This window comes from Rhizomucor pusillus (genome assembly GCF_041956525.1).
Source record: "Rhizomucor pusillus strain CBS 183.67 unplaced genomic scaffold VTP01scaffold_2, whole genome shotgun sequence".
Lineage (NCBI taxonomy): Eukaryota > Fungi > Mucoromycota > Mucoromycetes > Mucorales > Lichtheimiaceae > Rhizomucor > Rhizomucor pusillus.
In genome coordinates this window covers 1,916,205-1,928,627 of record NW_027192144.1, presented here as the reverse complement: position 1 = coordinate 1,928,627, position 12,423 = coordinate 1,916,205, and the positions used below count along the sequence as shown (strand labels likewise).

Sequence of the window (12,423 nt, the reverse complement as noted above, 5' to 3'; positions counted from 1 at the left end):
TGTTACTTGGTATAATTGGTGCTTTATTTCAAGGTGCTGCAGCGGAATCTCAGGACATATAGTTATTAATGCCGTATAAAAAAGCTGCTCTTGAAGAGACTGCCCATTTGCAGATTAAAGGATATTGACAGGTTGAAACTTTCGAATTGGAAACTATACACCATCCTACTGTCGAAATATCCATTAGCATGACCTAGCGATCGGATAACCGATCAACTGCAAGTTTATCAAATATCTATTAAATCCATTACAAGAGGTAGCGTCTCTGTCGCTATAATAATCAAATTAGTGTTGACTCATTTTAAAATATACCATTCAACTTGTATCTAGGTACTTAGAATCATTGGGGATATCATACTGTTTTACTGCATGTCCATATCTTCAGTCCTCCCTGCTGTCGCCATTGGATGTGTGTAACGTCACCGAATTTCCAGCGGTGGTCCACCTGATTTCACGCCCTTCTTCGTGTCCCACCACAGGTTTGGCAGGATACTTTGAATCTTCAAATGGCAGACAAGTACAAGAACCTTAAAGTTAAAGATCTTCAAGGTAGGCGCTCAAACAAATTGCTGGAGGTTGAGACTGAAGATTCACGATAACATTAGAGTTGCTGCAAAAGAATGGACTCCCGCATTCCGGCAAGAAGGAAGAATTGATCGATCGCTTGGTCAAGCATGATGAGCGCAAAGCATTAGAGATCAACTCTCTGGAAGAGGAATTTGGCAATCTAGAAGACTTTGATGAATCAAAGCTCGACTTGGAGTAAGAAAAACGATGCTGGTTTGTCAAAAGAAAACGATCGCGTCAAGCTAATTGGATCACTCAGTGACTTGGCCCACGACCCTGATCTAAAGTCCTTGCAAGAAGAAACCAGCGCTAAAGAAACAGAAGAACCAACTGTAAGCAAAGCATCCGAACCCAGCACAAGTGGAACAAAGAAGGAAGAAGAGGAAAAAGAAAAAGCAACAACTACAAGTGCCACGGCTGCTACAACGAGCGACAAAAGCGCGACCAAATCACAAACAAAGCAAACTGTTGTTGAAAAGCCAGGATCCAACTTCAAGTACACACCGATCACGTTTAAAAAGTCCTCACCCACCAAGTCTCAGCCTGCAGCTGCAGCAGCGCCAACAACAACGACGAAAGCAGCTGCATCTACCCCGTCACCTAAGTCGGCAACGTCTACTGCCTCAAGCACAGCCCAAAGCGAGTTGGAAAAGAAGATTGTGCGCGCCAAGCGATTCGGTGTGCCTTTGGATGAACAAACTAAGAAGCAGCTTCGAGCAGAGCGGTTCGGTATACCATTGGATGAAAAAGAAAAGAAAGAACTACGAGCACAGCGTTTTGGAACAGGAAATCAAGGATCGAGCAGAAAGTCGAGTGTATGTTATTTAGAGAGGCCTAGGACTGGAAACAACCATTCGCTAACGAGCAATGGGACAGGGTGAAGACCCTGAGGTCTTGAAAAAGCGTGCGGAGCGGTTCGGCATCCCAGTCAAGGACGCCGCCGCAGAAGAAGAGAAGAAACGAAAGCGAGCAGAGCGATTTGGTCTGAATACTGTATGTATATTTGTAATTTTATCCAAATATGTGTGCCGACGATCAGGATAAAGGCTAACGGGTTCTCTCTTTGCTTCCACAATCACGTAGAACAAGAAGCAGAGAAAATAAGAGGAGGTTTGACGTTACAGCCTGCGATTTGTAGCCTTTTTTTCGGTCAGCATGACACAAATATATAATACTTTCTTTTCCTTGTTTCGTTTCAATTTTTTGTTCGCTAAAAGTATCCTAAATACGTATATAAAGTACAGACATACAGCCAAGGTATTAAAAGAAAAGAAGGAGACAGTATTACATTAACTAATGGTGCAGTCATCTGTGCCCTGGTTTTTTTTACGGTCTTTACGTTTGTTTATCAGCTTTTCGACAGCATCCGGATGCATATGCTGCAATGCCAGGGTGTGCGATAGCAGCGCCTGATTCTCAGAAAGTGCTCGTTGTTCCTGAGGTGTCAGGCCCAAAGCAAGCGAGTACTTGCGAATATTTTCAGCGTGAGGATGGTTATCAAGGGAGAATTTCTGGCGTGCGAGTGCAATCTCGGGAACACTTTTGCATTCTTGACGATCCTGGCGGGACCGATTGTATATTTTTGCTGAAAACACCCACTACAATATCAATCCAGTGTTTGTTAGGGTTTCTGTCATTGCTTTATCTCTTTTTTGATGACCTACATCGTAAGAAGGTTGCTGATCTTTGACTTTGGGAGGGCAAGAAAATGCCAGCTTCTTGCATTCGTCGTGGCAAATCAGGGCGCAAACTGAAAGCGCATGTTTTGTCAGCATCTCTCACCAAATATTACTGCATTGCAATGGACTACTTGCCTTCACAGAATGTGACCAGATGTGATTTTAAGAGCTCGCCGCAAACTTTACACTCGACGACTATGGAAACAAAGGATATTTAGCCCATCATTGTATTTTCATTTGGTACTGAGCTCCCTTTACCTTTGCCAAAAGATGTTTGTATAAATCGATGTGTGACATAGTCCTCATCTAGAGTTATGCCGCTGGAAATATCGCTGTCGTTGAGCTGATAGTCATCCACAGATAGAATTGATGATGTTTTGGCCTGACGGGAAGATGAGCGCACTGAATTGTGAGCAGACCGATCGAGGGGATGAACAGCTTCCGTTGCTGGCGAAGATGGTGATGAAGAGGACGATACTCGATGGTTGCTGGAGGCAGTGCTTCGTCGCATCGCTGCCGCTGCTGCCCGTTTCTGTTGATCGAGAGAAATCGATAATCCGCCAGATTGTGTCTCATTCTTCTTGAGCCGTTGACGATGTGTACGAATCCAAGGATGCTCCAATAATTCGTTTGCTGTAGGTCTATCATCTGGATTCTTTTGGAAGCATTGCATGAGGAAGTTCCGCATGTCTTCAGAGATACTTGATGGTAACGGCGGATAGTTATCCTCAACAATGCGGAACATGGCAGACATAGCAATGAGATCGGCATACGGCGGTTTCCCGGTTATGAGTTCGATCAACGTGCATCCAAGCGACCAGATATCAGATTTCGTGGAGGCTCCTTTTAGCTCGATTACTTCAGGCGCCATCCAGTTTGGCGTACCCGATACTTGGCCTGCATCTGCACCCTTGATTTTGAGGTTCAGTGATACACCAAAATCTGACAGCTTTACATCGCCTGTTTTAGTTGTGAGGATGTTGGCCGCTTTCAAGTCGCAGTGGACGACCTGGTTTGCGTGAAGATATGCTAGGCCATTCAAGATTTTGATACAGAATGAAGCGACAAGTTTTTCTGGGAAGGCGCCGAAAGCTTTTAGGGTCGACATCAATGAGCCGTTCTCTGCATACTCTAGAACAATGTTCATGTGGTGCTTGCTGCGAATGAAGCCCAGGTACTGGATAACGTTTGGATGACTCAATGTCTTGAGCAGACCAACTTCTTTCTGTTATGCCAGGTCAGGATACATCTTCCGTTTATAACACTGTGGATGTTTCTGCTTTTACCATAATTTCTTGGTCCAGCTCTGCATCTTCAAACTTTATCCGTTTTACCGCAACTATCTCGCCTGTAGATAGATCAAGAGCTCTGTAATAGGCGTTAACCCCTTATTCTATGTAGCATTCATGTCTTGCTTCATTACCTGTATACTGAACCAAATTGTCCTTTGCCTATGCAGTTTCCGATTTGCTACCGATTTTATATTAGTTTTCCAGATATTATAAGCTGGAAACAAGATGACACCCTACATATTGTACTCTTGTCGTTCCATCTTTGCTTTTGAGCAGTAGTTTTTCACGAGTTTCCTCGTTGCGAAAACCATCTAGTGATTTAAAAAACTGTCGATCTAGGTTTTTACCGAGATTATCAGCATCGAAATCCTGACGTTTCTCAACCGAGCTCTGTCGTCTGGTGCGGTCTTTGGAAGATGGTGAGAGGGGTGCATTTGGCGTATCTGGAGACGAAAACGAGGAGGAGGATGCCGAGGATAAATATGAAGAGCACGATGACGTCGAGGAGCTGCGTGAAAGTGTGAAATCGCTGCTGTTATTGATAGGCACTTTGCGGGCTCGACTGTGTGAAGCAAATGCAGGTTCTTCGAGAGGCTGGCGTCTGTGCTGTAAATCTTCTGCACTTTTACGTCGGTATCGCCGACGATGATGCTGCTGGTGGTGCTTTTGCTGGTGCTGTTGTCGGCTCTGGTGTGGTTTGGATGCTGGTCGCAGGGGCGATTTTGGCGGCCTAACAAAGGCATCTGTCTGACTGCCTAGGTCGGTGAAAATATCGCGCACATCGCGGTACGATGTTGCACGGTCGTCTGCGTCAAAAATGAGTGCGTGTCCTCGTTTTCGGTTGCTTTTTTGTACGTCGTTCGTCCAACTTACCGGTCTCCCTTGACTGTACATCCTCCTTCTTTTCTCGCTGCTGGTTCTGGTGCTCCTGCTCCTGCTTGTCCTCCTCCTTATTATCTGACTTTCCGGTAACCATTTGTGCGATCACGAGGATCGTGTGGATCACCTTCCACCATATCCAAATTAGAACCATTACTTTACTTTGAGAGAGACAAAAACTCGTAGACTTAATTCTGTACTTACAGCTGCCATGTTTTTAGCTTCAAATAGATCGATCGTGTCGAATAACTGAGCATCGGTCAGGCCCAGCTGGAGACAGCGCCGGAATACAAAGAAAGTTCAGTTAAGATATGCTGCTCACCCCCTGAGCTGCACAACCCCTGCGGACTCTTGGCTCCAGTCCGCGCACTATACCTGTCGAGCTCCTTGCAGGAATCGTGTAATGTTATCCATCTAGAGATATTTTTTTGTTTTATGTCTTTCAGCAAAGTAGCAGCAGCAGCAGCAGCGGGTTCTGCGGTATGCTAATTACCTTGATGAATGAAAGATCGCGCTGGCCTACATGTTTAATCGTTCCTGGTCGTATTTTATTGACGAGCCTATTTACGCAGGTTCCACATCCAATGTTTGTCATCTCGATTTATGCAAACAAGATGTCGGCGCTTACGTGCAGAGAAGAACGCCATCTTTGAGTTCCTGATGCAGGCTATCTTTTTTAATAGATAGGTCGAGCATCTGGTTGAGAAACTCGACGGCTGCTTGCTCATCTTGGTGCTCGTATACTTTAAGTTTCCCAAAGAGGGGTTCAGAGCCGCTCTTGGATTTGGCGATACGTGGCTGCGGCGGCGCAAAAGCCGATGTGGATGCGGTTGCCATGGCGGAGAGTGTGTAAGCTAGGCACAAGAATAAATGGATCAAGAGAGGCACCCCTCGACAAGGGTAAAGTCGATTCAAGTTAAAAAGCAAAGCGGATGGTGGAAAAAAAAAAAAGAAGTTGGAAAGAGGCAAGCAAGAAGACGTCTGAGCTTGCAGTATAAATGTATTTATGGCCCCCACCCTACCCCCATCCTGTCACCACACACACACTACTCCCAGGGGATTCGCAAATGCTGAGAATATATTGGACTTACATTACGCGGATCTTGTCCAAGCGTCTCCTTAAAAAAAGTTGTTGCATGATGACGAAGAAAATGAATGAACGGAGAAAAACAAAAAGACATATAAGCAAAATATCACCTCAAAACTCTGACGGCAGCTTTTATACCTGCATTGGTAGGTCAATGTGGTAGGTCACAACAACAATGCAGCTTCGTTTTAAGTCTGAGTTGTATGCTATACGTATCGTGAGAAGACGTGTTTCCATCGTCTTGAGCATCGGGCAATTGCTTGCTTTTCATGTAACGATCATCCAAAGCAGCAAGCTGCAGATGTAGATTAGAATAATCAAAAATAGCATAAATAACATTTAATAACAAAGTTCGCTGCAGCAAGTTTGGACATTGTCAACTTGGCTTTTCCTCCGTGCGCTGGTGGTGTTCCAGTCAATAAATGATTAATCCGGGGGGAGCAGTAACAAGTTTTTATTTGGTTTTGTTGATCCCAGCAATGGCTCAACGTTGTGTCGTATGGATATATATCCATTGCCCTTGGTTCCGACTTTTTGCCCCTCGCACTGACTCCGTAATTAAATTGAATTTCATAAAAGCGTGTTGTCAGGAACATCACTTCATTGTCTGAGTTTGTGATTCGAAAATGACATACATGGGCGTAGCACATTGCTGCCGCACTCGTATGGCGTAGATCTGCGTGAAAACTCTCCGGATGCTTGGACTTTCTCAACCTCTTCTCCTTTTGGCATATAGTGGACTTCTGCATTATTTCACTCACGTCCTCCTCCTTTGCTCGCAGACTTTGCGCCTGTAACCGAAGGCCCTTTTTCTCAGATGATAAAGAGAGTAGAATAAATATACACCCACCTGTGTCTCAGACTAATGTGAAGCTAGGATGCTCATCGTCAATAAGACTTCAGAGAATAGTACCTGCTTAGAGATTTGGTATACCATCCTAGTAATAGAGACTATATTGTTTATGGTCCATGTTCTTTCAGGTCATGTACATTCTGCATAAATTTTGTTTCCTGCAGCACCATCGAGCTATTAAAGCCTTGGTCGGAAATTGCGCCACAAACGCAGCTCGATGGTGCAAATCAGGTATGCCATATCCAGGAGGTCTTCTAGCTCAAACTCAAAGAATATACGAAGTATTTTAATGTTTTCAGCCTCAACATTCCTCCTTTATACCGCACAAGACCGTACATTTCAAGTTTCACATCACCAGATGAGCGTTTAATTTTTCTACAAAAATGCGCAAACATGGCAGGCCTGAGCCTACGGAGTCTGTCGTTGACGACAGAAGAAATATGCTCTTGACACTGTAAGTTGATGCCCGTAGTCTTTGCCGATAGTTTCAGGGATATTGTCAAATCATTTGGAGGATTGTGTCAAATGCTACCCAAGGAAGAGCAGTGTCTTTTCTCCTGTAGCGCGACTATCTGTGCTGATCGTTCCATCAGCTGTTGCCTTGAATCAGGAGGTCGACCATCAATATAGGAATTTGATTGAATGTAAGGAGCATGGTAAGGAAAACGCTAATCGTCTGGAAATCTTAAGCTTTTTTTCTTGTACAAAGATTTATTCGACGATGGACGAGTCCTTCGGGTAAAATCCAATTAAGCAAACATGAGTCTACAGATCATGCGATAAATTGTCAGCAATCGCGTTAGCTGCGCCAGCAGACGCGACGAACGCCAGTGCGCTTTCCAGATCGCTCCAATACAAGTAAGGTAAAACTTTACAGCGGATGATACGTACAGAGTTCGTGCGGGAAATCGACTCCAAGTCCAAACGCAGATGTTGTCGCGACAACCTTTGACTTGCCACTTCTCCAGTCTGAAAGTATCCGTCTTTATCATCAAGTTGCGTTTTGCCATGGTATGGTATTGCAGCACTGGCTCGAAACAGCTTAGCAGTGGCCATCGTAGATTTCATTATTGTTCTTACGTGTTTGGTTGAACGCGACAATTCGCAGCTGGCCGCACAAAACAGATTCCATTGCCTCCTCTGGCGACTGCCCTCAGAAACATGTTCTTGAAAACCTTCGGACAATGCAACTGTGTCTTGACAATCTCTTTCTTGCGTATTTCCGAGGTGTCGTCCTTTCCACATTCGGCGAGACCGGCTTCAACGCCATTCTTCGATAAGTTCAGGTCTGGCTGCCCAGCTGCCCTCTTGGCCTGCAACGGTAGTTATATGAGTGGCTGCACGTTTCTCGTTAACACGTGCAAGCGTAGCCATGCAGGAATGGTCACTTTGAAAACTTGAATTTCTATCGACCGCGTTGTAGAGAAAATGTCATGGAAACGATCGGCTGAACCGTCTTCATGTAAAGTTGGAATTGCCTCCTTTGTCCTGTATATCTGCAGCCATGGAAAAACGTCGACAAAGGGAAAATGTCGAGATCTCGAGCTAGAATGTTGAATACGTCACTTTTTTGAAGCTCGCAAGTAGTCTTTTTTCAGGTCAACGGTGTTGACGAAATCGATCAAGTAGCGAATGGGACGCACATTGGACATGGAAACAGGAAAAGGTAAGACAAGAGAAGAAATCATCCCAAATTCTGGTTGATGTATCGGTATTCTAGTCATCGTTTACTTCGTCCCGTGTTATCGGGCTTTTGGCTTGGAACGATCATCGTTGGTTTTCTACGCGTCTTGATGGTTATTGCGTCTGAATTTGTCGGCGGTGTTTTTATTATGCAAAATACCAACTTCCCCATTTTTATCCGAATTGTTTTGTCCAGACGGCTCCAGTATTGCATGATCATTATCCGCACGGGTATGATACAGAGTATCCATGGAGATAGTTAAAAGCACCTGAGCAATGCTTGCGCAAAACGGTATTCTCGAGTGGCGCCTGCAAACACGCGGCAGTTGAAATTGAAGTTGTTCAACTTTATGCCGCATGGATACCATCCAATGCCCTTGATTCTAACTTTTCTCCTCGTAGTAATTAAGCTAAATTTCATAAAAGTGTGTTGTCAGGAACAATACATGTCTGAGTTCGTGAGTCGAACATGTCATAAGCATAGCACATTGCTGCCGCACTCGTATGGCGTAGACTTGCGTGAAAACTCTCCAGATTCTTGGACTTTCTCACCCCGTTTCTTCTCTTCTCCTTTCTAGCACTGATACAGCAATGGATCTGCTCTGTTGTATACATGTCCTTCATCTTTGTTCGTAGATTTTCTGGCTGTAACCAAATGGGATAAATGCACATCCTCGTAAGTAACCAATCGTCGACAAGACTTCAAAGAAACAGCTGCTTAGGGATTTGTAAATCGATCATCCTTGTAAAACAATTCTTTCTCCCATGTAGATTGTGCATAAATTCTGTTTTCTGCAGCACCATCGAGTATGAATGCCTCGAGCCGAATCGCGGCACACGCTAAAAGCGCAGCACAGAAAATAATCCGAAAGAAATATAAACATAAACAAACGCCCTGCCATTTACTGTGACACCGCAACCAAGTATGCGTTGCCAAGCCAAACTAGATTTCTGCAACGGAGCACCTAGCTTATCGTGTATTCACTGGCACACACACGCTTTTCGTATCTATCGATGGCGGTCATATTATCAAGAAGAGAGGTATACATGCCATTTTTTTTTATTTTTTTAGAGGAGTATCTAAGCGAGTGAGTGAGTGAATGTGTGAAAGGAAGGAAGTTATACATAGCATGGTTATACGTGGCGTCATATGTTGACAAGGTACAGTAATAACTTCCTTTTCTCCTCAATGGATCCGGAACTACGTCGAAAACACAAGGACCTTACACTTTGGCCTGGGCCAAATTATAAAAATGAACGCTTAAGACTACAGCATACCAGACTGTTGCGAAACTGGCGAAAAAATAATTGTTTGGTTAGAATATATAATATCCTAACCGGCTGATGCGGCAAGTATTCTCGTTTTCGTCCATAAATTCGCAAGTGCAAATCTGATGACTTATCCTCGGGCAACCAGGTCGCAGTTCGCGGATGCGCGGATATGCGCTTGCATGTACGTTTGACAGCGGTGCCTTGTGCTTGCGTTTATTTTCCTATCGTGTCTCGTGGATGTCTGTCTACGCAAACTCTCGATGGCAAGAACTCGATTTTGAATTTGCCTTTAGCGGGAGGACTCTAAGAAGTTACAGTATCTATGTCCATGAACAAGGAAAGCAAGAGCAATCGCTGCAATGGGGTTTCGGATATCTGCGCTGTTTCCGGCCAGCGGCTGCATACACTATGGGCCACAGCATGTGAGGAACAGCATATCGCTCTCGTCACTGGTCTCTGCATCTCGGTAACCTGCAGCGGTATCAGGATCTAAATTGGTTGGTGCTTTAATCGCTTGTCGTTCTCATGGTTTGCATGGGTTATTCTCGTTATCTGCAGAAGAGACGGATAACGCGTGCTGAACCCGTTCCCCAACCTCCTGCTTCATATTCCAAGCCCCCCTTTTCAGCACCAATACACTGCACTTCATGCCTAATTTCTAGGCGCACTCCGTCCTTGTTTTATTGTTGTTATCATATTTTTACCTGTTCCCCGACGTTTTCTCAGTTACAGAAAAATGGGTTCGCAGTCTGCTTCCGAAACATCACATATTAGTGCGTTTATTTGCAGCTTACTATCGCTTGCCTCGCTGATGGTACCATTATTGTCAATCCGACATTTCTGATCTGTCAAATTGCTAACCTCCCGATAAGCATGTGGATGTTTCCACAGGAATATAAACCGCTTCTCCTTTGCTGGGGATCAACAGCTCACAACAATGATTAATATCGACTGGCCACGAGCCTCTTGCAAATACCTTGTATATTTTATTACAATCAAGTAGCCTTGCTCTGGTGGAAAATGGAAAGGGCCAACATCAATCTTCTCCATGACAATGAATTCGTCGCGGATGTTACCGAGAATAAAAGAAAAATGAAAATGCTCGATGGACCCTTATTTCAATTAGCCCCTCTGTCATTTGCTTGGTCTGATCTCTCCCTTTCCCCCTTTTTTCTTCTTGCATGGCGCATTTACTCGCTTTGTTTGCGAGATACATGCCTGATTACCAATCTCCGGTGAGCTATCTTACTGCTCTTTAGCAAGATTTCCTTTTGCAAACGGTAGAAAGAAATGATCCACATATTGGCAAGTCAATCCCATGAGCACAAAAGATGAAGAGAATATACCATCCTTGTCCACAGCCCTCGAACAACCCCCCTTTGATCCACCCTAATGATAAGCAATCCCTCCCCTCCCCTCACATTCCAAGCTATGCTCGTCGAATAATAAGAAGAGGTAACAACACGCTGCCTCCACTATATATAGACATATACAGGTGCAGATGCTCTTTGCGGAATCTTTGAAGAACTTTTTCGCCTTTCTTCCCTATTCCCCACCACCACGACGAATGTTTTAAGTTTATTTTTTTATATATATTTTTTATGAATACTTTCACGAACTGTACTATGCTTTCAGCCGTCCATTCGCGTCAACAATCGAGCAACGAAGCTTGTGTTGAGTACACTGCTCCGTGCTATTGCATGTTTCCACCGCCGCCGCCGCCACCACCACCGGCAGCAGCAGCAGCAACACCGGTACCAGCGGCAGCGGCAGCAACAGCGCCAACTGCCCCGTGGAACGGTTTTTATGGTTATGAATGTGCTGCTTGCAACTGCAACTGCTGTCCGGTGTCTGCACACAACGATGACTCGTGTTCAGCGTGCTCGCCGTTACCTCAGGAACAATTCAAGGCATCATTCTACAACCCGTTTGAAGTCAAACATCGTCGACGCACCACGCGGGGCCAGTTTAAAGTCTTGGAGAGAACGTTCCTCGAAAATCCAAAGCCTAACAACCTGGAGAGAAAGCAGCTTGCTCAGCGCCTTAACATGACACCTCGCGGTGTTCAGGTTTGGTTTCAGAACCGCCGGGCCAAGGCAAAGGCTCAGCAGAGACGCTTGCATCAAGAGAAAATGGCAGCAGCGGCAGCGGCCACATCAGCATCTACCGCAACGGCAGCAACGGCAGCAGCGCCAGCCGCCTCTACTACTACGTGTTCTTCGTCTACACTTGCTGCTGTCGCACCTACACCAGTATCGCAATCAGCAGCGGAGCCTGCTTATTGTTCTCAGCCCCTTCCTCCTCCGCCGCAGGCAACAGCACCCGCTGCCATGGAACGTCAAGCAAGCACCACATCTTCGAGAGTCATGGACGACGATAACGACCTTTTACAGACTCCGTTGACGCCGCAAGACATGTTCCCGTTCTTTGGAGATAGCACGACGCAGTTTTCGTTGGCAAGCGACGTTTCCTGGCAGACTCAGCCGGAGTTGGGCTTGTCCTGTGCAACGAATATGTTGTCATCAACACCATCGTTGTCCATTCCATCGTTCAGCGTGACCGGCGGTGATTGCTTGGATGCGGAATTCTTTTCCTTTGTCCCACCACAGCAGCAGCTTGATATCATGAATGAGGTAAGTAGCTGTTGCTATCATGTCAATTACAGAGCGAACGCTAATTTATCCTCCGACATTCATGCAGGCTGTACCTAGTCTGTCTGATCCAATCTTTAACACCAACAATTTTGATTTCACATCTCAACTGTTCGCAGACTACACATCCATGGTGGATAATATGCCTTCCTTGTAAGTGCAAGGCAGCACACCTATATTCTTTTCTTGCTCGATTCCTCCACTTTTCATGCTTTCTCATATCTCTTACAAAAAGAAAAAACTTACCCTCCTACTATGCCCGAGCCTCCTTGCCCACCTCGTTTTTCTTCGTTTTACTCATTGACCTTTGTGTATGCATTCTCTCCTCCACACAGAAACATCTTCCCCCACCTTTTTTATGTCCTTCCAACGATTAAGCAGCAACTACTTCATCCACATTATTCATCGGCCAGTATTTATATTTACATACGTCAAATATGCTAATTTGCATGACTGACAA

The 12,423-nt window shown here is 45.0% G+C and overlaps 4 protein-coding genes across 4 annotated transcripts; 2 read left to right on the top strand and 2 right to left on the bottom strand.

Annotated features, from left to right (window-relative positions):
- Positions 1 to 506: 506 nt before the first annotated feature.
- On the top strand, positions 507 to 1,671 carry VTP01DRAFT_4884 (uncharacterized protein; the record flags this gene model as incomplete). Its single annotated transcript, XM_069383614.1, has 5 exons — positions 507 to 549; positions 606 to 762; positions 827 to 1,382; positions 1,444 to 1,560; positions 1,651 to 1,671. 5 exons carry the CDS (start codon positions 507 to 509, stop codon positions 1,669 to 1,671), a joined length of 894 nt encoding a protein of 297 aa, XP_069244298.1.
- A 185-nt stretch (positions 1,672 to 1,856) lies between these two features.
- On the bottom strand, positions 1,857 to 5,254 carry VTP01DRAFT_4883 (uncharacterized protein; the record flags this gene model as incomplete). The annotated part of the gene is made up of 12 exons (XM_069383613.1): positions 1,857 to 2,165; positions 2,232 to 2,317; positions 2,382 to 2,441; positions 2,505 to 3,471; positions 3,533 to 3,614; positions 3,670 to 3,716; positions 3,776 to 4,344; positions 4,412 to 4,544; positions 4,622 to 4,687; positions 4,793 to 4,831; positions 4,911 to 4,977; positions 5,046 to 5,254. The coding sequence occupies 12 exons, from the start codon at positions 5,252 to 5,254 to the stop codon at positions 1,857 to 1,859; spliced, it is 2,634 nt and encodes an 877-aa protein (XP_069244297.1).
- A 1,868-nt stretch (positions 5,255 to 7,122) lies between these two features.
- On the bottom strand, positions 7,123 to 8,009 carry VTP01DRAFT_4882 (uncharacterized protein; the record flags this gene model as incomplete). The annotated part of the gene is made up of 4 exons (XM_069383612.1): positions 7,123 to 7,384; positions 7,438 to 7,670; positions 7,716 to 7,845; positions 7,924 to 8,009. The coding sequence occupies 4 exons, from the start codon at positions 8,007 to 8,009 to the stop codon at positions 7,123 to 7,125; spliced, it is 711 nt and encodes a 236-aa protein (XP_069244296.1).
- A 2,928-nt stretch (positions 8,010 to 10,937) lies between these two features.
- On the top strand, positions 10,938 to 12,120 carry VTP01DRAFT_4881 (uncharacterized protein; the record flags this gene model as incomplete). The annotated part of the gene is made up of 2 exons (XM_069383611.1): positions 10,938 to 11,945; positions 12,013 to 12,120. 2 exons carry the CDS (start codon positions 10,938 to 10,940, stop codon positions 12,118 to 12,120), a joined length of 1,116 nt encoding a protein of 371 aa, XP_069244295.1.
- Between the last annotated feature and the right edge of the window lie 303 nt (positions 12,121 to 12,423).